The 19,654-nt window shown below is 53.4% G+C and overlaps 1 protein-coding gene across 2 annotated transcripts in view; it reads left to right on the forward strand.

Moving 5' to 3' along the window:
- Ski (SKI proto-oncogene) overlaps positions 1-12,548 on the forward strand; it is a 69,656-nt gene extending 57,108 nt beyond the window's left edge. The window contains exons 2-7 of one of the 2 annotated variants that reach the window (XM_028757963.1): positions 5,797-5,919; positions 6,058-6,173; positions 6,632-6,894; positions 7,013-7,305; positions 8,461-8,691; positions 9,226-12,548. In XM_028757963.1, the coding sequence (XP_028613796.1) occupies positions 5,797-5,919; positions 6,058-6,173; positions 6,632-6,894; positions 7,013-7,305; positions 8,461-8,691; positions 9,226-9,414 (1,215 nt within the window). In that variant the 3' untranslated portion in view covers positions 9,415-12,548. The remainder of the gene's footprint in view (positions 1-5,796; positions 5,920-6,057; positions 6,174-6,631; positions 6,895-7,012; positions 7,306-8,460; positions 8,692-9,225) is intronic. The other variant, XM_028757964.1, reaches the window with a different exon arrangement.
- The last annotated feature ends 7,106 nt before the right edge of the window (positions 12,549-19,654 follow it).

Here is a 19,654-nt window from a genome sequence, read left to right on the forward strand (position 1 = left end):
GGCTAGGAGTTTTGAGGTAGTCAGCAGCAGCATCACACTTGCAGAAGGTCTCAACCAGAGGGACCATCACAGACTGCTAAATTAACCCCTGAGGGTTTTAATGCACCTAGCAGAGTGTCAGCTGGGCCCAGTCTTTCTCAGTGTATCTGTGTGTAGGCAGCCAGGCCCTGACACCCTCAGGCAGAGACTACCTGCACCATGGTACATAGTTAGGTCTTGGCATTCAGTAAATCTTTTATATGTGCTGCAACTCCTATCAAGGCAGACAAGGTGAAACCTCCTTTTGCTCTGGGGTGTTGGCATCTCCTTGTATCTGGCTCTAGAGTCTGGGAGAGAACAGCCAGCACTTTGTCCACAGTGAGTCAGAGTCTTGAGAGAGATGCAATTCACTTTCTCTCCTTCCCTCCTTCCCTCCCTCCCTCAATCCCTCCCTCCCTCCCTCTTCCCATTTCCAATTTGGGAAGGGACCTGGAGAGATTGCTTAATGATTTAAGAACACGTCTTTTACTCTTGCAGAAGACCTGGATTCTATTTTCAGTACTCGTGTGGTTCACAACTCCAGTTGCAGAGGCTCCAACAGATACATACATAACACACGCAATCAGACTAAACATTCATAGCCACGTGGTGGTGAAACATGCCTTTAATCTCAGCAAGCTGGAAGCAGAGGCAGGCAGATCTTTTAGTTCAAGACCAGTAAGTTCCAGGACAGCCAAGGCTTCACAAGAAACCCTGTTTTGAAAATAACTACCACCACCACCAACAACAACAAAACTATACACATAAAGTGAAATAACCACCACCACCACCACCACCACCACCACCACCACCCCCCCGCAAGGAAAATTTTAGAGACTTATTTGTTTTAATTTTTGATGTGTTTGAATGCTTTGCCTGCACATATATCTACATACCCATGTGCATTCCTGGTGATGGAAGAAGTCAGAAGAGGACATTTGATCCCCTGGAACCTTAGTTGCAGATGGTGGTGAGCCACTCTGTGGGTGCTGAGAATAAAACCCAAGTCTTCTGCAAAGGCAGCAAATGCTGTTAACCACTGAGCCATTTTCCAGTCCCCTAAAAGTATTTTTTAATTTATTTTTTATATTTGCATGTTTACATGTATGTATGCATGCATGCATGCATGCATGCCATACCATATGTATGACTGGTACCCATCAAGGCTAGGAGAGGGCACCAGTCCCCTGAAACTGGAGTTGGAGATGGTTGTGAGTCACCTTGTGGGTGCTGGGAACCAAAATCCAAGTCCTATGGAAGAACAGCCAGTGCTTTTACCCACTGAGCCGTCTCTTTAGTCTCGAGGGATGTATAGTCAGCATCTCTGAGAGCTTATAAATAGGTGGTCATTACACGATGTCCCCACAGCAGAGCTGGCTCACACCTGGGAAGGCCGTTCCTGTCACAAGCTGGATTCCAAGTCCCTTCCCACCGTGGCTGTCTTGTCCTCGAGCCTGTCACGTATTTCACAGGGAATGTTCAGGGGTGAGGCACTGAGACCTCATAGACTTCTTCCAGATGGCTGTGGCCCTCTGCACGGCACAGAGAGCAGGGCCTAGCCTGTCTTATTGCTGTTGGCAGCTGTTGAGTTTGGGTGTTCCCTCATAATCCATCCTGTTGTATTTGTGTGTTTAAGAACCTAAGTGACAAGAGACCCTGGCACTAGATAGGCCGAAAGCCTGGCTGGAGTCAAGCCAGCCTCATTTCCTGACACTTGTTCCTTCTGTTGGCCTTTCCTGCCTCTGTCACTTGGAAGCCTGCCTGGGCTCTGCCCTATGGTATGGGTACTATCTGCATAGCCAGGGATGTACAGCAGAGTCTCCTTGTGTTTGTTCTCCCATGACCATTTAGTGGTCACTTAAAGATGGTTGGCGTCTGGGGCGATGACCAGAGCACTATAGGCAGTTAGGCTGCATGTTGTGATCACAGCCTGATGTAACTGAGCTTACCTAGTGCCATTAGCCAGCATTTGAGGTGATCCCCATCGTGTGTGTGCGTGCGCACGCGCGCACACACACACACACACACACACACACTCACACTCACACTCACACTATCAAGGACAAGAAACTGGATCCAGCGCAGGCCTTGGGGACAGGTTCTGAGGCAGACTTCTTTGTTTTATTTTGGGGTCAGGGTCTCTTTATTATGAAGCTCTGGCTGTCTGGGAACTTGCTAGGTAGACCAGGTTGGCTTTGGACTCCAAGATACCTGCCTACCTCTGCCTTCTTAGTGCTGGTGATAAAAGCATATGCATGTGTGTGCCCCATCACCCTGGCTCTGACTAAAGAAGTTTCCTAAATAGTTGGGGCTCTCTTGGGATGAAGAATGGCAGTGGACTTGTTCTTTCAGGACTGGGCCTGAGTGGAGACTGTCAGGATTTTGTAGCGTGTGAGGTGAGCAGATGCTGTGTAGGGACCCCTAGTGGTTCTCAGTTTCTTCTGTGGGTATCTAGTTACCATGATCTTAGCGCCATGTGCAGGCCTCTTAGAGCCTCAAACCCACTCCACTGCCTCCACAGTATTAGCCAAAGGGACCACTGCCTTTGGCAAGTTGCCATGCCCAGTGAGGGTTTCTCCAGCTACCTTCTTTCTGTCTTTGCTTATTGGGCATAGGCATCCACAGGGTACACTGTCTGTCTAGTTCAAACCCCCAACTTGTGCTGTATGGCTTCTGCTTGCCACAGATCCCCAAGGCTCTGCCTGGCAGTTCTCTTGTTGCGTCTGAGGCTGGAGACAAGTGCTAGACTCAACAACCACATGGCCACAGCTCATCTGAATGCCAGGCTCCATTGTAACCCACAGGCCCACATTGTCCTGCCCTGTTTCTGTCCTTGGTCAGCATGAGTGTCTCAAGTATTCTTTCTGTGGTAGAAATCTGGAGGTGGAGGTGAGGAATTCTTAAGTTCCCTGTAGGTCAGAGTACACAGACTCCACAGTAGAGGGTGGCGTGGGGTGGGGTGGGGTGGGGTGGGGTGGGGTGGGGTGGGCATATACAGCTGGCTCTTCACCTGCTTTGGGATCTACGCATCCACCGCCCTGCCTGGCCCTGCCCTTCCTGCACAGGTGCAGAGGTCACACTCAGTGACACCTGTTCTCAGTATCTTTACCCTTGGGATGTGGGGAAAACAAACACCACTGTCCGAAGCCCCAAAGAGGAAGTGGCCACAGGGCACTGCTGTGGCCAGCTCAGCTGGCCCCTCCCCTGATATAGCCTGATTATCCCCTGATAATAGCTCTTGGTATTGGACTTTTGGGGGCAGGGCTGCCTCTTGTCAACCTGTTTAGGTCCTGGCTTTAGCATGTGGGCCCAGAGCTCTCCTCCTGGCCTGTAGGCACTGTGGACTGTTTCTGAGGCCCCAAGAAAGGTCAGAAACCAGAAGTAACTGACAGGTCCTAACTGGTTCTCCTAGAGGGGGCAGGGGCACACAATAGTACAGTTTTGTTCCTAACCATTGACTGACTCCTAGGACCCCTAGTATCCCTGCTATGGACAGTGATATCCCAGGCCTGACGAAGCTCTTTCTCTGCACCTTTGAATTGAAAAGTCAGACACCTGCCAGGTGGCCCTTCTTCAGGATCCTCTTGCTTAACAAATGCCCTTCAGCTTCACCCTCACGTGTGCAATTAGCCTGGTATTAAAGGGAGAATTCTTGGTGCCTGCTGTCTAGTATTAACACTTCCTTGTTCTGTAAGAGTTCAGGTTGCCTTTGGACTTTCTATGAAAATCTCAGGAGAGTTGTTCCAGCTACCTTGAGACTGCTCCACTAGCTCCAGGGGCTTCCCCATCCCATGTGTGAAACAGCCGGGTTGCCTTAGGAGACTTTGACCCCAGTACAGTAGTCTAGCACTCCCCCACCCCCACCCCCAGTGGCCTTTCTGAACAGGAAGTAGCCTCACCCAGTGGTCCTACTCTGCAGCATTTTCTGCTGGGTCACAGTTTTGAGGCTGCCTGAGAGATGTCCCCAGACTAGACTTGTGGCTTTCTCTGTGAGAGAACAGAGCTCACTTTTTGCACCTGTTCCAGTGTCTGCTCAGACAGGAAGCCCCACCCTGGTGTGCAACACCCCCCTTCTGCCTTCATTGTGGGAGGTATCCTTGCAATTCCGGAAGTGGGTTCTTCTGCCCCAGCCAGCATCCTGGGTATCTATCTTCCCCTGCAGGGAGCACACATGGCCTCCACTGACAAAGCCTCTGCTAAATGACAGCTTGACACTATTCCCTCTAGAAGGTGGTTTCGGTATCTTTTTTCTTGAACAGTTATTTGTATGTGTTTGAGGAACATGCACCCCAGCTGATCATGGGTTTGTCTCCGAAAGTGCCCTGGGAACAACACCAATGTCATCCCTCCAATGCCCCCCCCCCAGCGCAGACCCCTGAATACAGAGGTCCTTCCCTTCCTGTTCACTAGGAGTAGAGGTACTTACTGTCTTGCTGACCCTAAATACTTGCTTATTCTTGCAAAGGCAGCAGGTCTCCCAGGCACAGACACTGGATGGGGACCCAGCACATACACTGCACACTACCTGGGCCTTGGTGAAGGCCTCCAATGGGGCTGATCACCTCCTCTCCAGGTTTAATGGAAGGAAACCTGTCAAGCTGGTACTGGCTGCCTTCTTCCTCATTGCCTTTTCAAGGGAGGCAAGGCCAGTTTTCTGCTAAGGTGTTTCCCCCGAGTCTTCTAGAGAAGAGCCCTGTTCTTTTGTAGACCTGAGGCCCCCTGGCTTGAGGTCAGAGGCCTCACTTTGGCTGCATCCCTCCCATCACACCCAAGGTAACTCCTCCTTTAAAAGGAGGCCGTGTGCGGGACCAAGGTGTAAACCTTGGCATGTCTCTGCCTTGGGTCCGTGTCATCTACTTAGACCTAGCTGGGGGACAATAGCTTAGCTTCTGTAGGTCTACCTGCTCTGGAAGAGGCCCGTGCTCTGATTGTTCTACAGATGGAATGTTGGGGTTGTGTGTGTGACATGTGGCATTTAGGTGGAGGGTCATTGGATTTCAGGTACAGACTGGCTCAGGTGTGTACCACTTACGCTGGATGTCAAAATAGACCACAGCTGGTGCCTAAGTTAGGGTACTGAGTGGCTTCTGTAAGCTGTAAGCTGACAGCAAAGGGAGTGTGATGACACCTGATAAAGCTGTTTTTTTTGTGAGATGGGTCATGGTCTTTTCAAGCTGAATATTTCCTTCCTCTGGGGAGAGGGTAACTGTAATGCTCTCTAATGAAGAGTAATAAAGACCACCCAGAGGGCAGCCCTCCCAGGATCCTTACAGGCTTTAGTACATACAGCTGGTTATTGCATCACACTTGAGCCTGAAGTCACTGCTGCTGGGTTGTTTAGCCTATTCCTGATGTGGCCGTAGAGTGGTACTGGCCCCGTCCAGCCTTCCCAGTGTCATGTCTGTGTTCTAAAGAAGTTGTGTGGACTGAAGGCAAAACCTAAGGTCAGAGCACTGTGGAGGGCAGAGTGGGTCTTGGCGATCCACACACAGCCCTCTGCAGCTGTGAGTGAGGTCACCTCATAGCAGCCCACAGCAGCACAGTCTTCTCTGTCTCATGTGACACCCTTGTCCCTTAGCAGACACATCAGGCTTACCTTTCTGCACAGGGCCAACGCGCACTGCATTTGTGGCTCCGTACATTTCGGGTCCCCCGGGCTCCCTCATAGCTGTGGAGTTATGATGATCCAGTGGGGAGCTTGCTACCACGGAGCTGGTAGGAAGACCAGACCCTGCCTGGGCCCAGGGATCCCAACAGGGCCTTTTGTATTGATCACAGGTCTCAGAGCCCCCAGCTTCCATAAGACCCAAAACAGACGACACTTCCTCACAGTCCCCTGCGTCTTCTGAGAAGGACAAGCAGTCCACTTGGCTGCGGACCTTGGCTGGTTCCTCCAATAAGGTGCTATGTGGGAACCTGTCTGGGGTCTTTGGGGAGGGTGCAAGGCCCTTCTTAGAGCCAACTCTGTGACTCTACTCGGCCTCAGGGATATAAAGTAGCCTGCTTTTCTGTAGTCACTCACATAGATTCTCTTGACAGAGCCTCGGCTGCACTCACCCTCGCCAGCGCCTCTCTGCTTTCCGGCCCTGGTCCCCTGCAGTGTCCGCAAGTGAGAAAGAGACCTCCCCACACCTCCCAGCCTTGATTCGAGACAGGTGAGTTGGGGAATGGACAGGACTGAACTCTGGTTTAGCAGGCTTCAGTGGCGTTGGTGCCTTTAGTCCTAGGAGAAACTGCCTATAACTTTGAAGTCTTGGATGAAGATGCTGAGTTCACAGACAGCATTAAGAGTTAGCCTCCAGCGTTCAGGAGGCAGAGACAACTGAATCTCTATGAGTTTCAGGCCATTCTAGCATTTATAGCAAATTCCAAGCCAGCTAGGCTTGCATAGAGATCATACCTCTGAAAACATGAAGGTCTAGCTGTGTGCAGTCCTAGCCCAACCTGTGGGGAAGTTTGTGGTTCTCAGTCATTTGAATCTTGACCTTGTGAGTTAGAGTCAGGAGAGGAGATACTGTCCTGTGTCGTGGTTGGCTGAGCAGGGGTGCATTCTACAGCTCATGTAGGGATCTGAGAGGCAGACATACCCTGGCTAAGCATCTGTTTCCTATAGCTTCTACTCCTACAAGAGCTTTGAGACAGCTGTGGCCCCCAACGTGGCCCTAGCGCCACCAACCCAGCAAAAGGTTGTGAACAGTCCACCATGCACCACCGTGGTCTCCCGGGCACCAGAACCTCTTACTACCTGTATCCAGCCACGAAAGCGGAAGCTGACCATGGACACGCCAGGAGCCCCAGACATGCTGACACCTGTGGCTGCTGCAGAGGAAGACAAGGACTCCGAGGCCGAGGTTGAAGTTGAAAGCAGAGAGGAATGTAAGTGTGGACTGGACTCTGCTCCCCTTGAGAGGTGGGGTAAGGGGGTGGGTGCATTTGGTATGACCGAGCCAAGCATGCTCCAGAGAGCCTAATGCTTTGTTTTCTCTGTCCTCAGTCACCTCCTCCTTGTCCTCGCTGTCCTCTCCGTCCTTTACCTCGTCCAGCTCTGCCAAGGATCTAAGCTCCCCAGGCATGCATGCTCCACCTGTGGTTGCCCCTGATGCTGCAGCCCATGCTGATGCCCCAAGTGGGCTGGAGGCAGAGTTGGAGCACCTGCGGCAAGCCTTGGAGGGCGGCCTGGACACCAAGGAAGCCAAAGAAAAGTTCCTGCATGAGGTGGTCAAGATGCGAGTTAAGCAAGAAGAGAAGCTGACAGCAGCCCTGCAGGCCAAGCGCAGCCTGCACCAGGTAAGGTGGGCAGCAAGGAGGCCCGTGAAATACAGGAGATGACCTCCTTTTCAGCTGCCCGAGCCCCCTCTTGGGGACACTTGGGGTTCTTCCCCAGTCCTCTGGAGGGCCCAGCCCTGTGAGGAGGCATTTTGATATCCCGAGTCCATCTGTGCTTCCAGGAAGGTTCCCATAGTGGTCCCAGCCTCAGGTCTCCCTGTCTGTGGGCCTCACGTGAGAAGTGGTGTGTTTTCTCAGCCATGACAAAGGCCAGAGAGTTAGTGGGAGGGAGGGATGGACCGCCTCTCACTCTGAGGAGTTGGTTTATTCTCAGCAACAGTGCAGGGATGGCTTCTGAAGCCATCTCCAAAAGGGAGTCAGCAGCAGGCCTTGGAGAAGAGCTAAGGCATCTGGGAACACGTGTGTGCCTCCTCTGCTTACTGCTGCTCCTCTACTCTGACCTCTCTCCTAGGCTGGAGCCTTTCCTCTTGCACCTTCTTTTCACACTGTTTTGTTTTTCTGACATGAGTAAGGGAAGCCTGGTTCTCAGGCAGCCTAGGCAGAGTGAGGAGCTCAGCCAATGCGCTCCACCAGGGCTCAGCATTAAGGCTTTGCTGCAGGCTAAACCTCAGCTGAATTCACACCTCAGCCTGAGTCTGGCAGCTCTGGGGGCAGCCTCACATGCGTGGGCTTTAACACAACACAACCCTGTCAATCCTCAGGGCTGCAGGATTTCAGAGTGCTCCTCAAAGTGAATCTTAGTCATTCCCTCATCCTTCCTTGCCCCCACTCTGGGTGGAGGTGTGATTCTCCATATGAGTATTCATGGGGGTCAGGGGTCACACTGCATGCTAACAAGTAGGGGAGGGTATGAGAAGTACCAAAAGTAAATGGCTCCATCTGGCCGGGGGTGACTCCAGGCCTCAGGTGCAGTGTCTGAGACTGTGCTGGTGCTATCCTCCATTCTCATTGAGCCGTACACTTGGGAGGGGGAGGTGTGAGGAGGCTCTGCTGCAGCCTGCAAATGATGGAGCAGACAACAGCTAGTCACAGCTCTCCGCTGGGCCCTGTAGGGAAGGATACTGGCAGTCAGGGAACAGCCTGTCGGGTGGTAGGATGGGTGGGAAGATGCCAGGCTAGCAATACCTTGAACCTGTTGGCTCCCTGTCCTCCCAGGAGCTAGAATTCTTGCGTGTGGCCAAGAAGGAGAAACTGCGGGAAGCCACAGAGGCCAAGCGCAGTTTGAGGAAAGAGATTGAGCGGCTCCGAGCTGAAAATGAGAAGAAGATGAAAGAGGCCAACGAGTCCCGGGTGCGCCTGAAGCGAGAGCTGGAGCAGGCGCGGCAGGTCCGGGTGTGTGACAAGGGCTGCGAGGCCGGGCGCCTGCGTGCCAAGTACTCAGCCCAGGTACTGCAGCGGGTTGGCTGGTAACACTGGCATGTACAGAGATAGCTGGTGTCACCAATCCAAGGTCCTCAGTTTACCCATTCCCTGCTGGACCTGAGGTGACAGCATGCCACACCTGGAGGCCCTGCGGTGTGTCCAGCAGACCTGGGCCTGGGTGCTGAGGACTAGTTCCCATAGCTATGGGTGGAAGCTCCAGGAGCTCCATCACACCCCACTAGGATCATTATGGCCCCAAGAATAGGCTTTCCTCCCTACTGCAAGCTCTTAACTAGGATCAGGAGATGGGCACACAGTGGCAGTTTCTGCAGCTTAGAGTTCCAACACAGTGAGCCCTTATGGGAAAAGGTCTTCCACATTTTCAGTGCTGTTTGGTTTCCTCCCACGACGCCTGGGTATCTGGGCCCTTCCCTGTGAGCCTTCGGGTGGAAGAGGAACAGACATGGCGCTTAGGCCGAACACGGCAGCATGCTGGGCTCTTGAGTAGTGAGAGCTAGTGTTGGGTACTACCGACCACTCCTCACTCATCCCTTTCAGATCGAGGACCTGCAAGCAAAGCTGCAGCATGCGGAGGCTGACCGCGAGCAGCTTCGAGCCGACCTGCTGCGGGAGCGGGAGGCCCGCGAGCACCTGGAGAAGGTGGTGAAGGAGCTTCAGGAGCAGCTGTGGCCTCGGCCACGGCCCGAGAATTCTGGAGGTGAGGGCAACGCTGAGCTGGATCCCTAGCCTGGGCAGTGATTGCCACTGCCACATGGACCTCTATGCGTGCGCAGAGGGTGATGGGCGCGAGGCTCTGCGTGCCCGGCCCGTGCCTCTGCAGCCACACAGCACAACGTCTCTACTGTGCCTATTACCAAGCGAGTGTTTGTAACCACATACTTTTGGAATCCACTGCAAAATTTTCTACTGGCCAAGTTCAAGTGAGCAAGCCATGTCCCCCAGCTGCAACCAGAGTTGAGACTAGCTCTGTGGCTTGTAAGCTGGTTCTCTGCTTGCTAGAACATTCTAACATTTACACTTTTGTTATAAGCTATTTAAAACCAGTAAGGAGACTTGATATTCAGAAAATCAACATGTTTTTTAATGACTAACTGTAAAAGGCCCCTACACGTGACGCCATCTGGACACCCACTCTGGCGGGGGTGGCACCCACCCACCGCCGTCCTGGGAAGCCATCACCGCTCATCTGTGCCCGCGGCTACAAGAGGACAGCAAGGGTTTTCTTCAGAGTCTATTTTTTCAGCAACAAGGACCCCAGTCTTCCTGCTGCTGCCAGGAAGAGCAGGGAGAGCGCCGCGTGCGAGATGAGCCCCAACACTGCCCGCCTTACCGCCGCTGCCCCGCCCATCACCATCACCACTAACCCCCGCCCTGCGGGCGCCGGGAAGCCTGAGCCATAGTTTGCCCAGGCCCCTGGATGCCCCTGCCCACCTACACCGTGAGGGGCTGACCTGTGTTAGGCAGTGGCCATGGTCCAGTGTCATGTTGTGTTGTTCTCACACACGCCACCCAGCCACCCATGCGCTGCTTGACCACAGCAACCCCCCTTCCGTGCGGCAGACGTCAATCCTCGCATCGCGGGCTGAGGCTGCAGCATTGGAACAAAACAGCATTATATCACTTTTCCTTTCTTTTTTTTTTTCTTTTTCTTTTTTTTTTTTTTGTGTTGTTGTTTGTTGTCGTTCATTTAAACATGTATTTAGAACTGCACTTTGTCAGAACCTTCCCTCCCTCCCTACTCCCTGGTTAACTGAGGTTTTTACCGATTTCTAGAGCAGTTCAAGCCCTAAGTGCTCGAGCGCTTACACATCCCCTCTGGTGCTTGGTTGAACAAGGGAATCACGAGACAATGAAAATGCAGAGACTGAACTTGGGGGTCGTTCTGTGCCTTCCAGCATCTTGTACAGCAAACCCTGACTTGTCTTTTTACCCCCAAAATATCGTCTTCAGTAGCGACTGAATCTGCCACTGTCAAAATACGTTACTTGCATTTATTCCAAATATTCTCGTTTACTCTTAACTGTTTATGCAAATTGTATAAGGTTTCTTATGCCCAAGCTTGAAAAATGATTTCCCAGTAGACAAGAGGCCCCCTACCCATCCTCCAAGTGTGTTTATTTACATGAGAAGATCATACGAAAGCCCTCCGCTCTAGTCCTGGCAGGGCAGCCGTGAGCCGAGGGGAGGTGGAGAAGGAAGGCTTGTGCAGGTACAAACGACCTCAAGGACTGTGGCCTGCAACTGGAGACTGCTAAGCCCTGACGTCTGGTGCCGAGGTCGTCTGTCTGCAGGGTTTTGCCCTTGGTTTACTGAGGGGGGCTGGGCTGCTGCTGGTCCCCCCCCCCCTTCTGACGTGCAATGCAAAAGGGACATCATGTATACGCAGCGTTTATTTGGAGTTTTTCCTTTGGCTTTTTTTTTTCCCTCTCTTTCAGTTACGAAACTTGTATGCATGGATTTCACATCTCCATAGCTAGACCCGCCATGGGCATTATGACCGTGTCTCCTAAAGGGTCGGTTTTGTTACGCAACACGAAGAATGCTGTCTCAGCCTTGTTTTTTCTAGAGTTGTGTTTTTCAGTCATTTCTTCAAGGAAAACTAAATGATTTAGTTGGAGCAAAGCTTTAAGTGTGTTGGTGTGCTTCTGTGTGGCTGTCCCTGTTGCCCAGTAGGAGATCTCAGTGATTTGGTCCCCTTCAAGCCTTTGGCTCCAGGGGCACTCACTCTTCTCAGCAGAGCCTCTCCTTGCCACAGCCCTGGTATGGGAAGGAAGTGCTGTGTGTGCAGCAGGGACTCTTACCCACGTGCTAGAATGACTTGGGTCTGGGAAGGGCGTGTCATCTCATTAATTGTTCCTCCTGGATCCTTCCTCTCCCTGCTTCCTGTGGGATCAGAACACGGCTCCCGCTGACTAGTAACTTGTGATCTGGGACCTCCAGGACCTAGCGTCTAGGTCATCCTGCTGCTTCTGCCTTGACACCCCGGCCCCAGTCTTGGGTGAAGTTGGCAAAGCATTGGGTATCTTGTGCAGCTGCCTTGCAAGGCGGCCCCGCTCGCCGTAGGGTCTGCGGTGGACTGAGGGCAGCCAGACACTGCGTGCCTGTCTCCTTATGAGGAAGGCTGCAAATGTCAGAGAAAGGGAGGAGAGGTTCCCATCATGTTGGCTGTTGACTCTCCCTGTATGTTAAACCCTTGAGCAGTTTACTCGTTTCTATCCTGGAAGATTTTTAACAAAGGGAAAAAAACAACAGCAATAAGTCATTGGTGAGCAGCTAACTCGTACACACGACACCCCGCCTTTCATACAGAACTAGCCAATGTAAAGACAACTCACATGTAAATACATTTTTTCCATTTCACACCGTTGTATTATACGTGTATATGGTGACTCCTTTTCCAGAAACTTTTCTTACCTGTTGGTTGTCTTGTTTCCTGGGTTTGTTTTTAACTGAACTTAAAAAAAAAAAAATGCTCATTTGCCGGAGGGGACAGAAGCGTCTTGTGGCATTTCCCATGCGCGGCCTCCGTGGCACCCACTCTCCCCACACACCTACCCCAAGGCTGAGGGGGAGGGGCTCTTGCTTTAAGTCAGAAGTCTCAAATGATATGCTCATCGGTTAAAGGAGAGGAGAAAAAAAAAACCCACCTCAACCTTCGTAACTACCCAAACACCGCCCCCCTGCCCCCGCCCCCGCCCCCGCGCCCTCCAGTCCTACGCTGCTGCTAACGACAATACAACGGCTTACTCTGCTACTCGAGAACTATTTTTATGTAATTAATGTATGCTCTCTTGTTTATAAATGCCTGATTTAAAAAAAAAAAACAAGGAAACAAAGAAAAAGCTTGGCATATTTATCTATCTCTCTGTGTACCTGTTAGTCCTTCTCCCCACCCCCACCCCGGAAACAGATGACGCTGTACAATAAAGGACTTTGAGAGTACCATGGGTGCCTGCAGCCCCCATGCATGCAGTCAGGTCCTCAGGAAATGGGGGAAAGTCATCTCCACAGCATAGGCTTGGGCTGTCGGTCACTCAGCTGTGTTACCAGGAATTCTGACCCCAGTCACCTTTTGGACAGGGCTCAGCAGGGCTAGACACATGGAGTGGGAATAGCCCTTCCTGGCAGGGCTTCCACAAGGGGTCTGCTGGATCAAAACTCCCTGGGGCCAAATAAGATTGCAAAAGGGTAGACAAAGGGAAGGCCTGGGTGAAGCTCCGTCCCGTGGTCTGGCTGAAGTCTCCTACACCAGCCAGGTCCTCTGTATGGACACAGCTGCTCCTCCATACTCAGCTACAACTCTTGAAACCTCACTTCTTGGCTAGTACCCGCTTCCAAGTTTCCCAAGACCTGGGGCTCCCTAAGTAAGGCTAGCAGCTTCCAGGTGGTCCTGGTTCCTGTCCTGTGACTGTACCCCCATTTTCATGTCTACTCAATCACCAGTAGTCACACCCTGCCTTGCCCCCCTCAGCTCAGCTGTACCTTCTTGTCTCCTGGCTCCTAGTGGGTTGGTCCCAAGCCTCTATCATTTATCTACCTACCTATCTATCTGTCTATATGTGTATATCAAATAAGCCTCTATCATCCACCCACCCATTATGGAAAGGCTTCATCCATGGGAAACAGGCCCATGTCTTGTTCTATAACAGCTGGTCTAGCCAGTCCTGTTCATTCCCACTGATGATAAGCCAATACCTTTTGCATGTCCCCATGCCTCAATACTATCCCTAGTCTTCAAATACTGCCTAAAGGAGAGCCACTCCTCCCTCAGGCTGTCCAGCCCAGACCCTAGCCTAGGCATGCCACCCTAATAAGTTTCTGGTACCTGCTCTGAAGAGCCTCTGCCTGTCTTGGGGTCAGATTTCTTTCGGGCCGGTATGAGGTAGAACGAGGCCCTACCAGGCTGGCCTGAGAGGACTCTGCCTGCTCTGTGGGAGTTTTGCTCCTGTTTTTGGTGGCCTGGGTATAGGAACTTCTAGAGCCCATAACCTACAAGGAGACTCCAAAAGCAAAGGGTAGTGTGGCTTAAAATGCTGGGCATGGAAGGCTTTTTGCTGGGTTCCCAGCCCTCCTCAGACACCCCAACACATGGCCAAAACTCATACCCCCTCCCGCCCCCCGCTAGCCAGGTGACCCTGGGGATGGCGTGAGGATGTGTATTTTTGAGGCCTGGATGCCCATCCATCCCTGCCACCCCATGGTCCTGGTGACGCATGAGGCCATCTGTGATCAGGCTTGTGCCAGGTTGGTAGGTGTATTGGCATCAGGGCACCAAGCCGTGGAACAGGTGGCCCACTGCAGGCGGGCACAGGCAGGAAGAGTTGGCTAGCCTAACGTCTTCAGAGCATCCTGTACTGGGCCAGGTGTCCGGCTGGTCTGGCATGGACCTTCCTCTTCCTGAGTATGGACCTGGTAGCCCTCACTGGCAGGAAGTTGGGTCCAGACTCTGGCACACACTGATCTCCATACACAAAGGCCTACTTGGGCAAACAGTACATCCAAAAGAAACAGGGAACTCAACATGGGGACCCTTCCCACAGTCTCCAGCAGACTTACCTGAGGGCCATCTCCCAGCCCCCATATCTGCTCCATGGCAGCTCTCCAATGTAGGAGGCAATGTGCTCCTGTGCTCGGCTCTACAGCTAAAGAACTGGTTAGCTTAGCTAGACCCGAGCTGCTAGCCCAAGTTCGCTCATAGACAAGCCAGGTTTCCCATGCTTCCTGTGTCCTGTGCTGGCCCTTGTAAACTGCTCAGTGGTTCATTGTTCACTTTCTGTCAACCTAGTACTAAACCCCAGGGGATTTCAGGTATCCATAGCCAGCTAACAACCCCTCCCCATCTCACAGCTATCTCCCAAAAAGACTTCTGGCTTCCCCTGCAAGTGGTGGTCCCCGATGCAGCAGCTACTCCTCAGAGGGGAGAAAATGTATGTCTTCAGATGTCTGGTGAGCTGGGAGGGAGCTAGCTGTCTTAAGGAAGCAGAGGAAGAGGTGACTGCTACCAGAGAGGGGTGACAAGGGGCACCCTAGTCCTGCCTTCCGCTGATACTACCAAATGAGATGGACCAGGGACACAGCTGTGGGGACAGCCAAATCTAGGTAGGTACTTTATCTACGGTGATACTCTGGTCTCTCGTCCTTGAGACACCTCTATATCTGTTCTAGCACGTGTACATGCGTGCATGTGAAGAAGTGTATATCGGAGACAGGACCGAGGGCATGTGCAGGCCCTGGGGCAGTTCTTTGCACCCGCCCCCTACCCTTGGGGAGAGGTTGAGAGCTAGATGAATTTGACCCGCAGTCAGGTAGGGGAACAGGGCGTAGCATATCAGGGAAGGCCAGGGCATGGGACTCGGAAGTCCTGTGTGCTGTGCTCCACTCTGTCCTTGGACACATGGATGGGGCCCCCTGCCAGAGCCAGGGTTCATGGATCACTGCAGCAAGAAAGACCTTGGGGTCCAACTTCATGCTGCTGCCTCCTCGGTCTATGGAGTAACCATCTCTCAGTGAGAGATTCTGGTGGTTGTTGAGGAAGTTACCCCATCAAGTAGTGGAGGTGGAGATATGCTGTACTGAGGGACTGCCCACCATCGGTTTCCCCTGTGGCCCAGGTTACCGAGGCTCTTAAAGGCCCGCCAGAATCTCCCATTAATAGTGTTTGGTGGCCTCGGGTCAGGATACAGCACGCACTAAGGCCAGAGCTGGCAGCCCAAGGTCCGACAGACAAGGGGTTGTCCTCCACCAAGGCATCAAGGACGAAAAGCTCTGTTGGATCCACGGCCTCTCCAGTGCGGTGTTCACCCACCAAACAGGCGTCTGGCTTCGGGCGGCCACCCGCAACACTGCTCCAGGAGGAGGGAAGGGCGCGGCACAGAGGCGCCCTGGAACTGCCGCGCCCTTCAACTTCCCACATTCCCGCTCCTTCCGATGGGCGGGGGCGGCCGTGGTCCGCAGCTCTGCTGGGCTCCTGCTGGCCCGGGATGAGAAGACCCCGGAGGCTACTGCTGCGGGGAAGCGCGAGCGCGCAGGCTTTCCTGAGGCCCGACCGGGGTCCCAGCCTGCGAGATCATTGCTGGACCCCAAGGCCCGGCTGCTCCCAAAGCCTGGCGCCCGGGGCTCCAATAGGGATGCCCCGCCCACGGGCGGCGCAGCCTCCGCCTCGCCATGCTGCCCGCGCGCGCTTCCCTTCCCCCGCCCGCCGCGGATTCCGACGGGCTGGGCCCGGGGCTTCCGGCTACGAGGAGGGAGCTCGGCCCTGCGGGACCAGCCCGGCGCCGCCCCGCGCGCAACCCGACTTCCTGCGGCGTCGGGCCCCAGGGACCTTGAGCCTGAGTCCTTGGGGTCGGCCTCAGAGTGTGCGTTCGTGGCCTGCGTACAAGGGTCGCACCCTTTTTGAAAGGTTCTTGCCAGCCCTGCCACCGGGTGCAGCCTAAATGTTATTTAAAATGGGATCTGGTCGCCTTAAGCAACTCTCTGCTGCCGTCCCTAGTCACTTCACTGCTGCCCCAGTGAAAGTCCTTCCCAAAGCCTCCAGTCCAAGCCAACAGGATCCCGCGACTGGAACCCGCAGTCTCAGAGGCTGTTGCCTCTGCTGTCGGAACCCACTGGCACAATCCACCAGACCGGTGAATATGAAGTTCCACCTGTCACCTGAGCAGTGTGTATAACACCCCACACTGGGATCGGAGTGTATAGAGCTCCACGCAGCCCATAGCTAGGTCCCCATCCCAGGGCCAGAGACCAGTTGTTGGAAGCAGGCTCTGAGCCCCCAGGCCAAGCTTGCAGGGCTTATTTTTCTCAGCACCTGACTAACCCCACGGTCCTCTACAGGTACTCACAAATAATTGTCTCATGAATCATGAACTCTTGGAGGACCAGATGTGCCTCCAGCTGCTGAGGTCCCTAGGGAGGTTTGCTGGGGTCCTGGGTCCTTGGACATGAGTTAAGGTGCGATTACTGAAGTTTATCCTAGGAACACTAATGGCTGAAGTGTTCTGTTCTGGATGCCCTGAGTGGTCCACCCCCACTCTCCCTCCACCTTCACTCCAACACCAAGACACTGGGCCCTTAGGCCATAGCTCAAGGTCCCCTTCCAGTAGGGGGGTGCTACAACTCTAATCTTAGGCTCCTCGATGGTGTACTTGACTCAGAGGCCATGGTTTAGGAGCCTGGGGTGGGTCTGCCTTCCTGTGTCTCCTAGCCTGCATTGTACTAAGTCAAGGAGGGAGGCCCCTGTTCTACTGGGGCTCCAGCTGCAAACCTGAGGCCTCTGTGTCCTGATTGTCTACAGGACAAAGGTGGGAGAGTGGCCCCATCCCCAATGCCATGGGGATGAATACAAGAGGTAACAGGGCCTGTGGCTGACTGAAGTTCTAACACAGCTTTGGTAGGCGTGATCAGCCCTGGTGATAGTCTTCATGTGTCTGGAAATCGCAACAGGGCAGCCAGTCTGCTCCTTAGGTTTCATTCTGTGCCAAGAGGAGCCTGGGCAGAGCCACTGTGTATGTGTGTGGGTCGCCCATATACTCTGCTGTTCTTTTGTCTGGCTCCTCAAGACCTACACAGGACCAGCAGTTCCTCAACCATGGGCAGTCCCTTCCTCACCTGGCCTCCAAACTCCACCTGAACCTCCCTCCCCCTTTCCCTCTGGCTTTGAGAGAGGTCATTTGAGGCTGTTCCTCCCCCCTCAAACCCCTCCCCCCCCAGGAAACCTGAGCAGAAAGGGGCAGGCCTGCCAGCCACCACTGAAAAGTGTCTCCTCCATAGTGGTCTTGCTGGGATAGGCCTGTGGGCTGCCCTAACACTATCCAGGATCGAGGGCTCCCAGGGAACTGGCAGGGCTGGCCAGGCTGTAGGAACCGGTCTGGCAGGCTTGGCTCTGGAACCTCCAGGAAGCCCTGGCTGGGAGGGGCCCAGGCAGAGCACAGCTGGCCTCACACCCGCCTGGCACCAAGACGAGGCAACCTGCCCGGGGTGTAGACAGGGCTTGGGAAGGCCTCCCCTGGAGTATCCTGAGTGACCTGCCTGGCCAGTGGGAGAGGCTGGGAGGAGCTATGGCCACCTGTGCCATACAGGCCCAGGGAGAGGGTGGCATGAACCAGGCAGTCCAGCCTAGTTCCAGGCTGTGTTCTGGTCATGCTGTCCTCTGCTGACCCTAGATGTGTCCCAGGTGGCCTGGTGAGCCAGCTCTCTGAGGTGCCTCTGGATGCCTGGACCTTGAGAGGCAGGCAAGTCTTCCTTTGAGTCTTTCTCCTTCCTTTCTCTTGGTTTCTGTCTCCTTGCCTCCTCCTGTCTTCCTTCCTTGAATGTCTCTCCCACCTCCCATCCCAGTCTATCTTTGTATCTCACACAAGCACAGGTGACAGTGCCCTGCCTTGATGCCCGGTATCTTATTATCTGTTAAGTGAGTGCCATGCCGGGCAGGCCGGTAGTCTCCTCCCTGGTTGGAGAGAAGAGCTTTGTCTAGAGTTGCATCTTCCTTCGCTCTGGGCTGGGGTGGGGAGGGTGGTCCACGCCCTCTAACTTGTCCAACCTCGTTCTCTCACTGGCCCCTGCCCCCAAGTAGGGTCACCATGTTTGGAGTGGTAGTTTGAGAACTGAGGGCTACTAGTTCCCAAAGGAGGTACCCGGAGGCTCTGTCATACTCCCATCAGGTCTCGGGGCAGTCCAGAGATTTCTGCTATGCTCACCTGCGTCAGCCACAGAGGCTGACTCCACACAGTTCCTGTCAGGCAGTGCTGGAGAGCCAAAGCCATGGAGTCCAACTACCTAGTCCCTCCCACCCCACAGAAGGAAGCCTACCCAGGCAGGACAGAAGCTATGGTTGTTATTGTGCTAGGCACCAGGCTTCTGGATAGAAGTGAGGCCACCTCATTCTGGAAGCTGTAGCCAGACCTGTATTCATTTATCTTGGCCACAGGCTGAAGTTTCCCGGTGGAAACTTGGTACCCAGACCAAGACAAAGGGTAGCTGGGGTGAAGTTACCCCCTGGGCATGTGCTCCTGTTGGGTCTCCATCCTAGTTCTGACCTTCATAGGAGAGGAGACTGACAAACCTGGAGTGGGGGTTCCTGCCTCACAAAGCCTGAGCCCTGGGAACTGTACCTCTAATCACCTTTTGAAATGAGCCCTCCCAATCCCTGGATAGTGAGGGACCCTCAGGATGGGATTCCCAGGCTTCAGTACTGCCCAAGAGCTCGGCCTGACCATGTTGCTGCCTAGTGAAGCCCTGGGGCCTAAATGGCCTGTGGACTGGAGGCCAATCACTTCTGTGGATACAGGTTGCGCACTCTATAGTTCTTGCACTGGGCTAGGCTGGATGCCCACTCTCCTCACCTAGGATTTACCTCAAGCAAATTACACCCAAGACCTGCCTCACTGTATGTGTGCATATATGTGCAGGTATACATACGTACATGTATGTGTGAGTATACCTATGTGTACATGTGGGTATACATATGTGCATGTGGGGGGGTATACATACATGTGTGCATGTACAGGTACATGCATGTATACCTATGTGCAGGTATGTGTGGCTATACATAAGGGCATGTTTGCATGGCTATACTTATGTACATGTATGTGTGGCTATACATACGTGCATGTATATGCATGTATACATGTGTGCATGTGTGTGTGTGGAGGTAAGAGGATAGCTCTTGAGGGTCATTCCTAAGGTGCTATTCCTCAGATGCCATCTACCACGTTTTACTTATTCATTTATAGGCATAATCTCTCATAGGCCTGGAATGTGCCGAATAGGCTAGCCTGACTTGCCAGGGAGCCCCAGAGATCCCACCACCTCCACCTCCCAGAACTGACTGGGATTACAAGTGTGCACCACCACACCAGCCATTTCTTTGGGGGAGGTATTTATTTATTTATTTATTTATTTATTTATTTATTTATTTATTGAGACACGGTTTCTCTGTGTAGCCCTGGCTGTCCTGGAACTCATTCTGTAGACC

The sequence above is a fragment of the Grammomys surdaster genome, unplaced genomic scaffold (assembly GCF_004785775.1).
Source record: "Grammomys surdaster isolate TR1022 unplaced genomic scaffold, NIH_TR_1.0 126185, whole genome shotgun sequence".
Taxonomy (NCBI): domain Eukaryota; kingdom Metazoa; phylum Chordata; class Mammalia; order Rodentia; family Muridae; genus Grammomys; species Grammomys surdaster.